The sequence below is a fragment of the Centropristis striata genome, chromosome 16 (genome assembly GCF_030273125.1).
Source record: "Centropristis striata isolate RG_2023a ecotype Rhode Island chromosome 16, C.striata_1.0, whole genome shotgun sequence".
NCBI classification, from domain to species: domain Eukaryota; kingdom Metazoa; phylum Chordata; class Actinopteri; order Perciformes; family Serranidae; genus Centropristis; species Centropristis striata.
Window position 1 is genome coordinate 14,684,352 of NC_081532.1, and position 16,147 is coordinate 14,700,498.

At 40.7% G+C, this 16,147-nt stretch overlaps 1 protein-coding gene across 1 annotated transcript; it reads right to left on the reverse strand.

Annotated features, from left to right (window-relative positions):
* Positions 1-135: 135 nt before the first annotated feature.
* On the reverse strand, positions 136-14,731 carry LOC131987715 (filamin-A-interacting protein 1-like). Its single transcript, XM_059352564.1, has 5 exons — positions 14,444-14,731; positions 13,841-14,014; positions 12,130-12,308; positions 2,236-5,041; positions 136-765 (listed from the first exon to the last, which is right to left on the reverse strand). The coding sequence occupies exons 1-5, from the start codon at positions 14,729-14,731 to the stop codon at positions 559-561; spliced, it is 3,654 nt and encodes a 1,217-aa protein (XP_059208547.1). The 3' UTR covers positions 136-558.
* Positions 14,732-16,147: the final 1,416 nt, after the last annotated feature.

Consider the following 16,147-nt stretch of genomic DNA (forward strand, 5'->3'; position numbering starts at 1 on the left):
AAGAATATTGTGGCCTTTCTTTTATTCCATATACAATCATAATAGTTTCACTTTATCTCCAATTATATGGAAATTGCTAAAGATCAAGAAATTAGGTTTTTGCTTCTTGCCTATATAAAGAAACATGTCACAAAACCCTTTGAAATTACATTTATTTAAAATACATTTCAGTACAAATCTTTTACAGAAAAAAATAATAATTTACAAGAAAACAAATATTTTTACTCATAAAGTGACCTTATAAAATATTATCAACAAACTCCATATATGTGAAACAACCACTCAAAGCAAGACACTGTTAGTAGCAGCACGGCCTGATATAATATTTAATCCATCACAATTCACACTGCAAATACAGAGAATATGTTTTTTCTAAATGGCAGAAATGCATAAGAGAAACAAGTACAAATGACTTTACAAAAATTAAAAATGGCTTATTTAATTACAAAAAAAAAGGTCTTGCAATATCTAGCTGACTTTTCTGTGGGTATTGTTTTAATGTTTCTAAAGCACCATATTTAGATATATTTGAGTGTTTCATTGGTACTATTCTACCAATCAGGCTTTCCCACCATTTTGTAAAGTATTGTTATTCACAGTGGATTTTTTAACTTCTATCCTCATCGACTGACTCTCAGCACGGGATTCCAGTTTCACTCCACCCGAAATCCCCAGGGATCCCAGCACAGCTTTCCCTGTCTTCAGGCTCTTGGACATTGGGATGCGGGTCAGTCCTGTGCGAGGTGGCTGGGCGTCGTGCCCAGTCTGTTGATAATAGGGAGAGAGAGTACAGTTTCTCAGGCAGGAGAATAAAGACGAGGGAGCACTTGAGGGGTAATTTTAGTGTAATTTTGAATTTCTAAACAGTGTAACTGATCATATGTGCCATAGGAACTGTGTGAATGAAAAATGTAAATATTTATTCATTCTTTCACTTCAATGAGCGCTTGTCTAGGCTAGGTTTCAGTGTGCTGTTAGTGGTGCAAGGCTGTTTTGTGTCAGCCAAAGGGCACCGAGCCCTGTATGGCTGTTTGTGAATGTAAACACTGTGTAGCAACTATAAATTACAGCACGAGTGTAGCAGGGTGGCAAAATGCCACATCATTAGTTGTTCTGAGGCCTACCCATAGGACCACTTCTGTCACGCTATCTGTTCCACAAAGAGCATATTATAAGGTCCACTGAAACACCAACTGTGGTTGTTCTTCTTTCATTTTTAGAGATTAACTTGTTGGTCAATAGGTTTACGTTATTAAACATCACATATGTAATATAGAATATGAAACCAAGACGTGATGCATCTTGAAGAAATAGTTTGATATTTTGGGGAAATAAGTTTATTCACTTTCTGTCTGAGAGTTACACAAGATAATCAAAAGCTCTCTCATGTCTGTCTGTAAAATATAAGCCTACAGCAAGTAGTAGGTTAGCTTAGCACAAAGACTTGAAACTGGTTGAAGCAGCTAGCCTGGATCTGTCCAAAGGTGAAAAAAAATACTACCGTCTCCTCTCAAGCTTACACATTAACACGTTTGTTGTAATCTGTACAAAAACCAAAGTGCAAAAATGACAATTTGACGTTTTACAGGGGTTTGTAGTCAAGTCATCTGGAACATACTTGGATGGATTACTGTACTGAACGGGCCTATACTGGTCACAGGCCTAGGGGACAAAAGTGAAGTGAAATATCACAAGTACTAACCATGAAAAAATGCAAAATGTACACAAAGAGCCACAAAATAATTACAAAAAGACCCAAATTACCAGACACACAAAACCAAAAAATATGACCAAGAAAGACACCAAATTACTACATAGAGATACAAATGCCTACAAAGAGACAGAAAGTGACCACAAAAAGATACAAAAGCCCTCTGAGAGACAGAAATTAACCCCCCAAAAAAGACTCAAAATGAGTACAAAGAGACAGAAAATGACCAAAAAAGACACAAATGAGTACAGACACAAAAAAGGCCACACAGAAAATTACCACAAAGAGACACCTTGGATAGATGCATAATGAGAGTGATGCAAAACAACAACAAAAACATGCAAAACCACCGCAAAGTCTGTGTCCTGCTTTTATGTAAAAGAGGTGAGGGCCTTTTGCATTTCTGTGCCCAGTAGCCCTTCTCTCATAATACAAACAGTGAATTGTCATTTGTACACTTCAGTTTTTGGTTTGCTCAAACTAGTTAGGAATGTGGATGCATGTTACCTTTGAGCGACACTTACCATGCTCTGTGTGGGTCTGGAGGTGGTGGATGTAACAGGGGAAATTGTGATGGTGCTCATCACTTTGCTCTGTGTGCTCCTGGTAGCAGTGGTGGTGATCTGGCGGGGGGAGCGTAAAACTGTCCCAGTTGACAAGGTCATTTCCTTGCTCTCTGTTGTAGAAACCACTGGCCTGACTACCATCTTTGGGCTCATAGTGTTGCCTAGATGAATATGGATCTTGTTATCGTCTGTGGTGGTGATGATGCTGGTGTTGTTGGGGCCCTTTCTTATAGGCATTGGCACCATCTGCTTCTCGGGGGTAACCTTGAACACAGCACGGCCCATAGTCATCTCCTGGGGTTCTGGGGAGGCAGATGCTTCTGGCACTATAGCAGTGCTCACTGTCATAATAGAGACAGGGGACAAGGGCCTTCCTAAGCCAGTGGAGGGGGATCGGCTGCTTTCTGGAGACTTGGCTCTGGATATCGTTGTGATGGTGACTGGAGACTTGGATCTTTCTGGCCCATGAGGTCCAGTGGTGGACTTTTTTTTGTGGGTTGGAGCAGAGTATGTTGGAATGATTGTGATTCTGGATTTAGGTTGCGATGGGTTTGGACTGAGGGGAGCCGAGCGAGAGAAAGCGTCCTCAGCGGTGGGACTGCTGATCTCAAGAGTGTGCATGTTGTTTTGGTGGTCCGGTGTTACACGGATGTGTAAAGGCTGCCCTTGCTTTTGGGACATGGTCAGCTCAGAAGACAGATGACCTCCGTTAATGTGCAGATGCTTCCCCAAGTTGGTCTCTTGAGGGGTGTTGTCCTTTTTCCTCATCCAGGGAATCCAGGATTTCTTCACACCCAAGTCGCTGCTAGATGAAGGGGAACGCTCAACACCACTCTTATCTACTGGCTTCTTCAGGCATTTTTGTCTGATGTTGTTCATTATATGATTCTCTTCTTGAACAGACTTCCTGATGAACACAGCTGGGGTATCCTCCTCTGCTGGTCCAGTGGACGACGCCTCCGTCTGAACTCCAGTGGATGTCACAGCAACGTCCACCATTCTCCTCCCATTCAAACTTGGCCTTAGGGCTCGACTTTGACGCTTTGCTATCTCCAATTCTTTGGTGAGATGGAAAACTTCTGTGCCCATGTTCTTGGCTCTCTCCTCCTCTTCCAAGAACCTCTGCTGCAGGACAGAGTAATCCACTTGGAGCTGAGAAAGTTGGTCTTCCTTGTTCATCAGTTCATGGATCTTCTCTTTGAGGGCTACAACGTCTGCCTGAAGTTCCCTGGTTTTAACCTCCTCCCTCTTGCATCGCTGTCGTAGGTCTGCTTCCTGGCTTTCCTCCTCTCCTTTCTCGATTGCTTTGTTCCGTGCTATTTGACCCCTCATTTCTTCCACTTGCTGGGAAAGAACATTGGCTTTGTCTTGTTCAGTCATAAACTTTTTCTCCAACATGTCGTACTGGTCCTCTGTCTTGATCAGATCTCCCTCAACGACTTCAAGTTGTTTGAGACGATTTTTCAGGCGTTCAATTTCAAATGTCAGCTCCTTAACTTTGTTGTCTTCTCTTTTGATGGTATCAGACATTCTTCCCAGTTCACATTTCACTGAATTCTTCACTGATAGCTGTTCTGCTTGCTCGAACCCATCTAACCTCTTTTTCATTTGACTGACCTTGGAACTAAGATCCTTAGTTTTATCAATTTCATAGGCTAGCTGAGTGCTAAGCTCCCCCTTTTCAATGGTTAGAGTCTCCACTTTGGTTTCCATCTCTGATTTCAACTTCAAGAGCTTTTTGCTTTCCTCTATCAATTTCTCAGTGACCTCCATAACTTTACCCTGCTCAACTGTGACCATCTTATTCAAATCCTCCTTTTTCTTCTCGTCTGACTTTGTTCTTTCCATCAGGGTCTTTCGTTCTTCCATTAAAGCAACAGTCAAAGATTTTAGCTTACTCAAGTCATCCTTGAGGCTCAGTTCGGACTTTTCTAACTTGAGTTCAGAAGACTCGACCTCTTTCATACGGATCCTGAGAGCGACAACTTCGTCTGAGAGTTCTTTTGTGAGGCCCTTCTCCGTCTCAAGAGCAGTGTGTAACTGTGCACACTCGGCCTTGCTTATGCTGAAGGCACCTTCAAGTTTCTCTAACTCCATCATTCTTTTCTGGAGCTTCTCCACTTCCTGCCTTAGGTCTTTGCTCTTACCATCCTCCTCTTGTAGCCTCTTTCTGAGCTCCTTACACTGATTTTCAGTCTTGGTGATTTCCTCATCCTTCCCCTCCATCTCCATTACCCGTTTCCGCAATTTCTCCAACTCAGTAATTAAGTTTGAGTTTCCGCACTCGCCTTTGCTGATCTTTTCCCTCAGCTCCTGCAGCTCCTCCTCAGATTTCTTCAAGGCCCTGTTGCTATCCTCTAGCTCCTCCACTTTATGCGTAAGCCCTAAAAGTTTGGCATTAAGTTGACGGTTGTTTATCTCCTGACTGGCCAGCTTGGCATTCATTTCTTCGTGTTGTTGGGTAAGCTTGGCAGATTTCTCTTTAAGCTCAGCTTCCAGGCTCAGCACCCTGTGGCCATCCTCCTGAGCACGCTCCCTGGCTTCACTCAGTGCCTGTTCCCACTGCTGGAGCTGCTGGCTGAGTTCCTGGGCACGCTGGCTCTGTTGGTCCATTTGCTCCAGGTGCTGCTGCCGCTCATTGACCAACATCAGGGCAAAGGACTTTAGCTTAACCAGCTCCTCTCGCACCTTGGCCAGGCGTTTAGAGTGCTCCTTCTCCTTTCTTACCTGGTAGGATTTCTCGTTCTCAAGCAATCTCTTCAGCCTAGAATGTAAAGAGATAAAACAAAGGCAAAGCATTAGTTTGGTGTTTTAATTTAAAAGCCAGTAGCTGTGTTTGCCATCATGTCATGGGAATAATTTGTTATTATCCCAGTTAATGATTCAAGAATAATGAATGATAATCCTGATTCTTCAACTGTAAAATTGTTCTCTCGTTATGGAAAGTATAATCTCAAAACACACACCTCTAAGATACAATTTTTGCATTAAACAGTTTTAAACGATCACTCAAAGAAATCCACTAATTGACCATTTTTTAACCACAAAATATTAATTTTGGCTGCTGAAACTGAGTCTAAAATTTTAAGCCATTTCTATCTATTTGAGACAAAATCAGAACGAATTTGATAGAACAGATCATAATACAGGATGCAAAAAATAAATATAATTTATTCTGTACCACTGTGCAGAAAAAGCAACAATATCAAGAGAGAACACTTGCAAAGATTAACAGAACAACTCCCAAACACTTTCCATCCCTGTTTTGGGGATAGAGTCTAAGAATACAAACTGCTAGTGAAAGTTTAACTAACACCCTCTCACCAAGTGGTCTTCTTTTCTCTCAGCTCCTTTCTATGCTGCTCATGTTCATTCTCATCTCCGGCTCCAACAAAATGCATGCAAAGCAGATTGAATGCAAAGCTGCATTTTCTCGGCTTACACTCCCAGGGACATACAGTATTCAGTCTGAACATTTTTGCATTGCAAAAGAAACCAAATGACCAACACAACAAGTAAGGTTGGGCATCTACAGCTTAAACAATCTCTCACTGTTCAATATGCACTACTGGAGGTGCAGTCACAACAAATCAGAAACTTTTCAACAAACCCCATTTAAAAGTTACCCTCTATGGAAGCTCTACAATCAGTACATAAACATTTTTCCCTTTACACAACATCCACTGAGATCACATAAGAAGTAGCAGGGACCTACTTTTCCACAGATCCTCCACCGTCACATTCCAGGCATGTTATCAAGACAATGAAAGATGAATAAATACAGAGAAGCACTACTGGACCTCTAGTGAGTGATGTCACCTCATCCATATAAGGCAGTAATGTGTGTATAAGAGTGTGTGTGCTGCTCTGCTTTGGACACTGTGAAGGGGGTGGGACCCTTGCCACAGGAGGAGTGTTTTGCAAAACTCCCCCCAATTTTCATGCTTTCATAAAACATGGCATGTTTAGGGGGGAAGCTATGGACTTATTTGTTTCCAGAATGTTTACAAAGGTATTACGAGAATTAAGATATATTAACCTTTTTTTCTCAGACAAATTCAGTGCAAGTTTGGTGCAAATTAAATTAAGTTTCCATATTCCAAAATGCAGAGGATATTGCCTGTGCAGAGCGTAAACCATAATCTGGCCGGTACAGAAGAGAGCGTCTGCTATAGTTCCACTTGAGGGGAAACTGGACTTGAACTCAGTTCCTTGCAAAGTCTACATGTGATGAGGAAAGCAGATATGGCTGAGCCTGATGTCTCCCTCAAGGTTAAAAAGATCTGGGAGGATATGTAACCATGACAATAGGTTTATGAAGCGTTAAACCCAGAGTTTCTCATGGAACTGTACAGAAACAGTTAATCTTATGATAAACCATGGTTTCCACAAATTCACCTCCCTGCATATGAATTCAATTTAAACTCTAAATGTTGATTCTTAGGGGTACAAGGTGGTTAGCACTACATCCTATAATTATTTTATACACTCTATGGTATCTGCACATCCCCTGTCATGCTACCTAGTATTTTATCTATGTATGCTAAAGTAAAATACTAAACAGTTGCACTAAAGACACCCTATGCAATTGACTGTTCATTTTGAACATTTTGCTGCGTTATTACGAACCCCACAGCTTTTCCTAACAAGTCCTGCCCTATGATGCTAGGAGTGGTCAGAGTGGTGTTGGTGTCTTACGTCTTTGTGGCTTAACGTTAACTTTAGTTAGCAAAACTAACAACTCACGGGTAACAGTAACCTTAGAGTTAGGGTGAGGGTTTAGGTTAACATATAATTACACGTGAGGTCTCTTGTAGGTCTAATTGTGTGGTTGAGTGACATATTTGGTTAAGACACAACTTCTTATAAACGCTACGTTGGCATTGCACTATTGACGGCTTATCCAAAGGTGACACATACACCCAATGCGGTGACACAACACTGTGTGATGCAGGACGTCTGGTACCACCATGACCAAATCTACTCGCTAGGAAATGCAGTGGGATCCATAAGATAGTTTGGATGCACCTTCTAAACCAAGCTATCCTGCTAGCACTAGCATTAGCTGATGACTTAGTCCATTTCATCTCCATACGCTGCTAGCAAAAAAGCAATATTGTGACGATTATAAACTACTATGGCGAGGGGGAAAATGCCGTACTTGACATCGGAGTCCTCAAAGCAATGGGTAACTTCACAGTGACTATGTCCACTATTTTTTATACAACCTGTGTATGTTACTTGAATTCCTGCTTTGCTCCTGTCATAATTACATCCACCAGGGGTCACCTCCTCACAATACACATAAATATGGATCGTAAAAGGCTCCTTGAACAAACGACTTAAGGTGTCATTTTTCGGCAGAGGACAATCTCTTTGGAAATGGCAGTAAACACCTCTATTGATTCATATCACCAGCAGCCGTCATAGCCAAGTGGGATCAGTGGGTCTGGCTACTGTACAAAAAAGCCATCCAGATCTCAGAGTGCAGCTCTTAAAATTCATAGTCAAACAGACAGATGTCATTGATACCCTAAAATTGGCCTTCTAAAATTACTTTCATGCAAAGGTCAAAGTAATGATGTCAGTGGTATCTGACTCCAGTGGTCAAGCCATGTAAGAACCACAGTTTAGTCTTGCAAGCCTGTGCTCTGTTACTAAGAAAGAAATATAGACAAATTGGCTGTGTACAGTATATCCATACCTAAGTACAAATGGCTGGATACAAGCTATGAATTTAAATGCTGGAGCACAAGGGAAACATTTCTTTTGATAAAGAAAAGAAGACCAACCTCCCCAAAAAAACATGTTTCTATTATTTTGTACATTAAGTGCATATGTTTTGTCTTAGTTTTAACATTTTTCATGTGCATTGAGGGTTTTAGAAAGTTGTTTGAATGACAGTTTCAAGTAAAATGTGCGTGTGAGAAATAAAAACACATTCCCTGAGCAAATACACAGGTGCAATCCATAAGCCAACATCCACGAGAGAACTTTTTTTTTTTTTCACCTTGGAAAAACATCTCATCCCATGTTTGCTGGGGAATTTGCTCAGAGGCACTGCAGCCCCTCTGTGTCAGGAGGCCGAGGATTGAAGCAGACGTGAACTGCCAAAAAGCTGTCAAAACACTGTGTTGTACAGTAATGACCTCTCTTGACAGAGAAAAAGCATTAAGTGTTGAGCAAGAGCGTCCGTGATAGTGTACAGTACACAAGACTGATGCGGTGTTAAAAGAGAGAAATCAGAAGCAAAGTGGACATTAAAGACAACCACAATATGTCTACGCATATGTGTGTACACAGTCTGCTGACAGATGGTGAAATAATGTGGAGTTTTGGTTGTACGGCTTTAAAATGACAAGAAAACAATCATTTTTAGTTCAATTTCAAGTTAGTGTTTTCATTCTTGGTGCGTGACTTTACATGTGAGCTATTTCTTCCGTTAATTATTGTATACCACCATGCCACTTAAATATTTTAACTTTTGAACATTTTGACATATAAATTGTTCTGCTGTCTGGGAGGGTGTTAATGGCTGATGGCTACCAGTCATAAACTGCTCCTCCTGTGCCCATCCTCTGCATTCCTGCAGGTGTTTGGCACAAGACCTTTGACTTTTCTCTCTTCGCTTTCACCCAGATGGCGGGAGGAGATCACACTGATAAAGACGAGATGATGAAATGCTTCCATCTCACTGGAGAAGAGTGAATGTCAAAACAGATACTAGACATGTCAACTATGTGTGTGTTTTTGTAAAGGCGTTGGCGAAGGAAAGGAAAGGAAAGGATAAGGTAATGTTTTTGAATCTGTTTTTCACAGAGTTTGCTGGTCTGTGTTTTGTATATTGGCTTCAGCTCATCCACATATCCCAAGTCAGTTTCATGTCCTTCTACGGCAACAGATAGAAGAATCTGGGCTCTGCAGGTGCTGACAGATCCAGACCTAGCACAACTCATCCCCTTCACTCTTTCTGCGAGGTGACCGAGGCCGACCTGTGCATGAGCCAAGGAACCTGCTGGAAACTACCTGGCAACAAAAGGAGGTCATTGCCTGCAAACCGAGGATCAAGTGAATGGTAAGTGGTTTGTGCCACATGCTTAATCCTAAGCTTACTGTTCCCAGTATGTAAAGGATTCAATCATGTTACATTCAATTATTTTGGTAATAACCATGCCGGTAGCTCAGTTGATCAGTCCAAACTAATTGGCAACCTCTAGGTATAAAAAGTGAAGCCAATATGGAAATAAACCTGCATTTTATTATTCTAATGGCCAAACGTGGCGACTCCACTGGCTGCAAAAACAGTCAGATCATATGAGTCAATGAGAAAATGAACATACTTCTCATTTGACTTATTACCTATTCATTTTGTAATTTTATTGTGCAATTTAGAGTAAAATAGATGATAAAGCAGGGAATGCCTTGGGAGTTGTTATTTTATGATTGACAGTTCAATAGTATGTCTGTCTGAACTTTGACTCTTTCACAGTATATTTTCAGTTCATGAAAGTTAATTGTAACATTTTGATTGCCTAAAATGTCAGCATCCAGTTGTACTAACAGACACTCTAAAGAGCCAGCTGTTCATTTTGAAGTATGCATGCAACCTTGCTCATCAAGCTAGCTAGCTAGCTAGCGTTAAATAACTTCCACTCCATACACATTAATGGTTCCAAGGAGCATTAAACCTGCCTAGCATCACCACATTAGCATTGTGAGCATATATGGAGAGCATGGCTGGAGAGTACTCTTTTCACTATTACAGGCCCACCTGCACTGTCACAACATTTTTTTAATGGTAAAATGCACAAATTTGCCTGAACATCAAAGTGAAGAGCAAAAACTTGACTGTTGTCTCCTGTTTTTATCTCTACTCTACGTCTGTGCTCATTCATGCGTATATTTAGCTTCAGGTTAGATATGTTGTGGAGTCAAGTTCAGTCAATTGTCAGTCAACAGACCACATTATTTACTGAACCATACAAAGCCTGAATTGTGTAAGTTGCACATATGCATTCCTGAACCAATTTGGTTGGAATCATAAAACAACCAAATTCACTCTGGATAACTTTATTTCGGCATGTGTGCACATTGATTTACAGTTGAGACAAATTCCTCATTGAAATGTTTTGAATCATGAAACGAGCCAAAGGAGTAGCTATAAGTCTGCTATTCATTTCCCAGCCCTCTCTTCGGCATGTGATGGCAGCTCAGCTGTCACGACTGTGATTTAACCTCCATGGTCTGTTTCCTGTGTCCTGTAGTAAAAGCTCAAGAAAGGGAGGCAGTCAGTGCCTCCGCCATTTGAAGTTCTGACAGCTCATGAAATGCAGCATATAAGTGGTCTCTGGTCTGCTCTGCACATGACGGACCATATATACGGTAGTACAGATGCTCTCTCTCCCTCACATATGCTATCATGTCCGCTGGCAAACTCCTAATGCTTATTTATGCAGAGCAAACCACACATTAACTTACTTGTGCAAATTACAAAGAATGCATCCTTATCCCTCAGGCTTATTGGGTGAGAATGGACAGCCATGTGTTGTGGGATTTGCAACTAAATACATTCCCCAACAAGCAACAGCCAATCAAACTCTTTCATCTGTAAATACTTTAATTAGTAGAGCCTCCTCGCTCATACTCATTCACTACACATCCACACACTCAATACCACACTCGTTTGATCTCTGTGAGGCCCTCCACATACACGTGATGCAACCACCCCCTCTGTGTATGTGCCTCTTTCTCTCTCCACCCAGCCTCTCATCCCTTGTCACCCCTTGACCAACTAGCCAGGTCGCCACCTCGGCAATGACTTCATTTCGCGGATGATGTCATGGGAGATTCGCTCCTGTCAAAGCCCTTTATTCCTTCGCTTGTTTTCCCCTCCTGTTCCTCCACCCAGTGGCCTCGTCTCCTCCCCTCTCTTCCCCTGACCTCCTTCTTTCCCACAGCAAAGAGCCTGACCCCTTCCCCACTCCACCTCCCCCCTCACGCACTCCCTACCTCTCCCTGTCAAATGAAGGTATTTGAGGTTATCATTTCAGTATCCAGCTCCCCCTCCCTTCCTCTCATCTCCTCCCCTCCTCCTTCTCTCGTTATTCACCCGGTTGATGAGGCCATCTCTCGCACATTCTCCAATGTAGATGCATTCCTTGGCTGCTGTTTCTTCCTGGATTCTCTCACCTCTAATACTAAACCATGTTGGTTCTCTAATTTATGTTCTCTCTCTCATGCCACTCTTCACCTCTTCCACTGCTTTCACGTGATTCCCTTTCACCATTAATCCAGCCACCTCTTTCACCAGTCTGCTTTGTATGCAAATTCTCCATAAGCAATACTGCTTGATTTGGTATAGCAAATAATATACTGACATCAAATATTGCCTTATGGTACTGCAAATAAAATGTTAACATCATTTCAATTCATATAAATACAATTTATAATAAAAATGTATGCCAATATTACAAAAACTGTCATATTTCTGGATTTTCATTTGAATTGAAATGTTGAGCAAATGCTTGGCAAAGCAACATTTTAGTGTGTATACATGTATGTATTTAAGGGAAGAGGGTTTTTTTGTTTTCCTCCTAATTATGGATATTTTTTGTGTTGTTCCAAATGTAAAAATAATAGATTTGAAATCTCGCACAGGAAGAAAGTAGAGAAAAAGTAATTTGGAAAGTGTGACTTTTCAAATAAAGGGTTAATTTGGTACATTTTGCCATATAATATGGTATCAAATTATAACATCTACAGTAATCCGACATTATGTGCATTATTGTTGACTAAGATGATTTAGGAGTTATTTGTTGCATGCCCCAGCTTCCTCATTTCTCTCCTCCTCACCTTTCTCTCTCCTGCTCCAGCAGGTTGGTGAAGTCGTCACTCTTGTTCATGTAATCTACGTGTTTGCGTTTCTCTGTGTCCAGCTCATGGACGGTGCGGCGGTGGCACTTTTCAGCCATCAGCAACTGACCCAGCATCCTCCGGTACGTCTCCTTGTGCTTCTCCTGCAGACGCTCCAGCTGAAGAAACAGCAAAGACACACAATCACAGACACGTAGGGAAGCACACAAAACGCATGCAGGGACACATAAAAAGTAAACTTTATTTACTGGTGTAACATGCCAAATCTTTTGTTGCAATAATCTCATGCAAGGTATTCCTGAATGTCAGATTTAACTGTGGAAATATTTATACAGCTCAGGCACATGCAGAGGGAGGCGACTGAGGGTACCTGCAGCATGGACCACATGCACAATGTAGTGTATATTTTATAAACGTATACGTATATTTTACAAACTGAACATCACTTTACTTTCTGCCCAGTATAACATTATTTTAGCCTTCAGTGATTTTTTTAGTTGTTTTTTTTTATTTATTTTTGCATTCCATCTGTTATTTTCTTTTCTTAGTTGGCTGTATTATACAGCAATATATAACTTTTTTTTTATTGTGTCCTGCATATTATTTTCTATAGTCTATATCATTTTTTTTTTAAATTGAAGGAACTAACTAACAGCAAAATGCTAAAACATAATTATTATTACAATATTCTTGATTCCTTATGTCTCTTGTATCATTATATATTATGTATGATATGACATTTTTTTCCTTAATCTTTGTACTTAAAGTGCATATTTTATTATATTTATTCATTTTTATTTTTTGTGAAGGCCTGCCCATGGCCCTCATTAAGAATGTTTAACAATCATTATATTGTTTATTATAGGATGAAGTTGTTAATAATTTAGATATTAAAAACTAGCAGCTGTCGTTAGTATCTGTGATAATGCCATGCATTTGATACATACATTGATACTTTTTTATGTGGACAGAATTTTTAAATCTGCAGATGCTTTTTGTGTTCAGTCTTTTTTATATCAAGTACTGTACCTCTGAGTAGGCTACTGCATATATTTTTGTATGCAAAGAAGATCAATAAGAAACACATATATGATACACCACTGATCTGGTTGATTGTATTTCCATGTCATTTATTTTATATACCTTTGATTAAAGAGAATGCACAGAGATCAGGTTTTGTAGGTGGGGATATCATTTCAATAACTCTTTTTGTACCAGTGCCACTTTAACCTTTAGTTGAGTTTAGAGTCAATCGATCTATTGCGGGGAGGTAAAACTCTTAAATTGCCTCTTTATGTACTATCAAACTTACTAATATTTTATATAGCTTATATTAGGATGGTTATTTTCCATCCCATATTTGGCTTAGTGCAGTATTTATGACCAAAATTATAAATTATAAATTTGGCAAGCTGTTAACATATATCACGGCGTGTTTAACTTCCATTAATGTCAATTCGACTTTACTTTGATATTTTTAACGTTTCTACAATAACAAAATTTTAAAAAAACTAACTAACTAGAAGAAGTCTTTCAATTAAAGCTTAAGTGTTTGAAATTTTTGGGAAAGTTTCAAATTATTGCTCCATGTGCCCTTTTAAAAAAAAAAAACTTTGAGCACCTGTCCCTCTAAAAGTCTCTGCACAGCCGTGATACAGCTGTTTTTCAACATGTAACTGCTGTGACTGACCTCCACCATAGGCTTTTGGTAAACGCTGTGGTCGTGTGGCTCGCTGCCAGCGACGATGCCGTCCCTCTGTAGGGCCTGCAGGGCTGAACCAGGGGCCGCAGAGCCGTAACGTGATTCCAGCTCCTCTGGGGCAGTCTGTTTGGACTTCATCATGCTGATAACATCTTCTCTGGCCTGAAATATGAAGACATACAAAGGAAACAGCATATTATGACTTGAGGAGGAAGACATCTCATTGTCCCAGACATGTAAATGTGAGAAATGGTGCGTTAAATATGGCCTCAAACGCCTCTGAATGCAGCACATGCCATTTTAGGGTGTATAAACCCCTGCAGCATTTGTTTCATGGATTCCAGATTTCTCCAAAATAGTCACTTGGTGAACACATGGCACATTCTCCTGTTCTCTCTGACACATCAAACTGCCATTTTCAACCACAAGATAGAGCTATTGTGCATAAAATTGCAGTCAGAATTCATCCAATTCAAACTGACTTTGTGTTAATGCAAAGTGCCTCATTCACATGTATGTGATCTTCCTGTATTGTTGCACGTAACCTACTTATTGTATAAGGTCAAAGGTCAAAGAGAACACCAAACCCACCTGAACCTCTCCTTCCATGATCCCCAGCAGTTTCAGCAGATCCTTTTTGGACAGATCCATGATGTCTCCTCTTTTTTCTCCCACCTCAGAGGAATCAAGGAGGAGCTTCTCTTTGTCAGAGATCACCTCCACCTCCAAATTCTCTTCACCGTCCTTCTGCTGAACTTTGGCCTTCAGGCTCTTCACGGGCAGACCCACTTCCTGTTCTTGGCTGATGTCGGGGTCACCCTGTGGAACCCCAAGCACCCCATTGGTCGGGCTCTCCACCCCGCTGCTTTTGGACCTCATCTTCTACCTGCAACAAGAACAGAAGACACATGATTTTAGATTTTGGCTTCTCTAGCTAGTTTTCCTATCTAATTTTTAGGGGGGTTGCTGCACAAACACAGGAATAACTACACTGAATATGATTGCACTATGTAGGCCTGGAATAAATATCCACGATTACCCAGCACTGTGTGTGTGCTTGTGTGTTGTGTGTGCATTCCTGACACATCCTCTCACAAAGTGCTTGTGTATCTCATGCTGAGTGTTGATGGTCTGGAAGCACGTTTGTGGCACTCTTGGGTGTCTTAACCTTCGCTGCTGACATTAAAAGTCTGAGTAGAACATTTTATCCAGATCCTGGAAATAAATCTGTTGGTGACAGACTCTAAATTAAATTTTACTGCATTAATCATTTATAACGACACAAGTCATGTTGAGGTGGCCTGTAGCATGCTTAATTACTTAAACATACAGTGAGCTTGGGGGGGATGACATTGAGAAGTTAGTACATAAATGCTGCGCCCCTAAAGATTCAGTATTTTTAAATTGCTGACAGGAGTACTGTAGGTGCTAATGCCAAATGCCAGATAGGTGCCGACATCAGTGACACTAATGGATGACAAGGTTTCAAATACTTGGACCGTTTTATGTCTCTTATTTTGTAATGACCCTTATAACTTCAGTATTGTAACATATTCTTCTTCTTCTTCTTGTCTATTACGTGTGAGATTCCGATCAACGGTAGGTGGGTGATTAGACCTGTGACAGGAGCCCTTTTCATACTGCGTTTCTGCAAAAGTACCGTAACAATATAGATAGATAGATCCCTAGGGAAATTCAAGCATATATAAAGTATCCATCCATCCATCCACCCACCATAGGACATTCATACCGACAACACACAACTGCATAATATTGGTGTCCATTCACATTGTAATATAGCTTTAGGAGGAGACAACAGTGCCATTTGACAGAGCAGCAGCTGTACATGTACAATAAGTGAGAGCGGTGGTGAGTCCATTTAAAACAATAACAACAATAATGTCGAGATTCTACATACTCAAGCAAAGTTGTTCTGCATTTTGCTGAAGATGATTCAATCACTGTTGGAGTCAAGTGAGAGGCGTGTTTCTGATGATACGGTCCACTTACTTTCATGTCACCCAGGTGTTGGTCGCACAAATAACGTATGTCACATATTTTCTAGTGTCATTCGTGAACATTTCATTCACTTTGAACTAATCTTTTATGTGACTGGGGGGTAATGAGTAGTCTCAGTGAGTGATCCGTTTATTCAGTACATTGCATAAGTTCAGTCAGGACAGGAAAAAGAAATGATTAGTTCGTGACTCAACTATGCGTCCTCAAGTTTGAGTCTCTCGTTCATTTGTCACGAGACAAGCTGCTTAGCTACAGGGCTGTGGGCACTGCACTAGT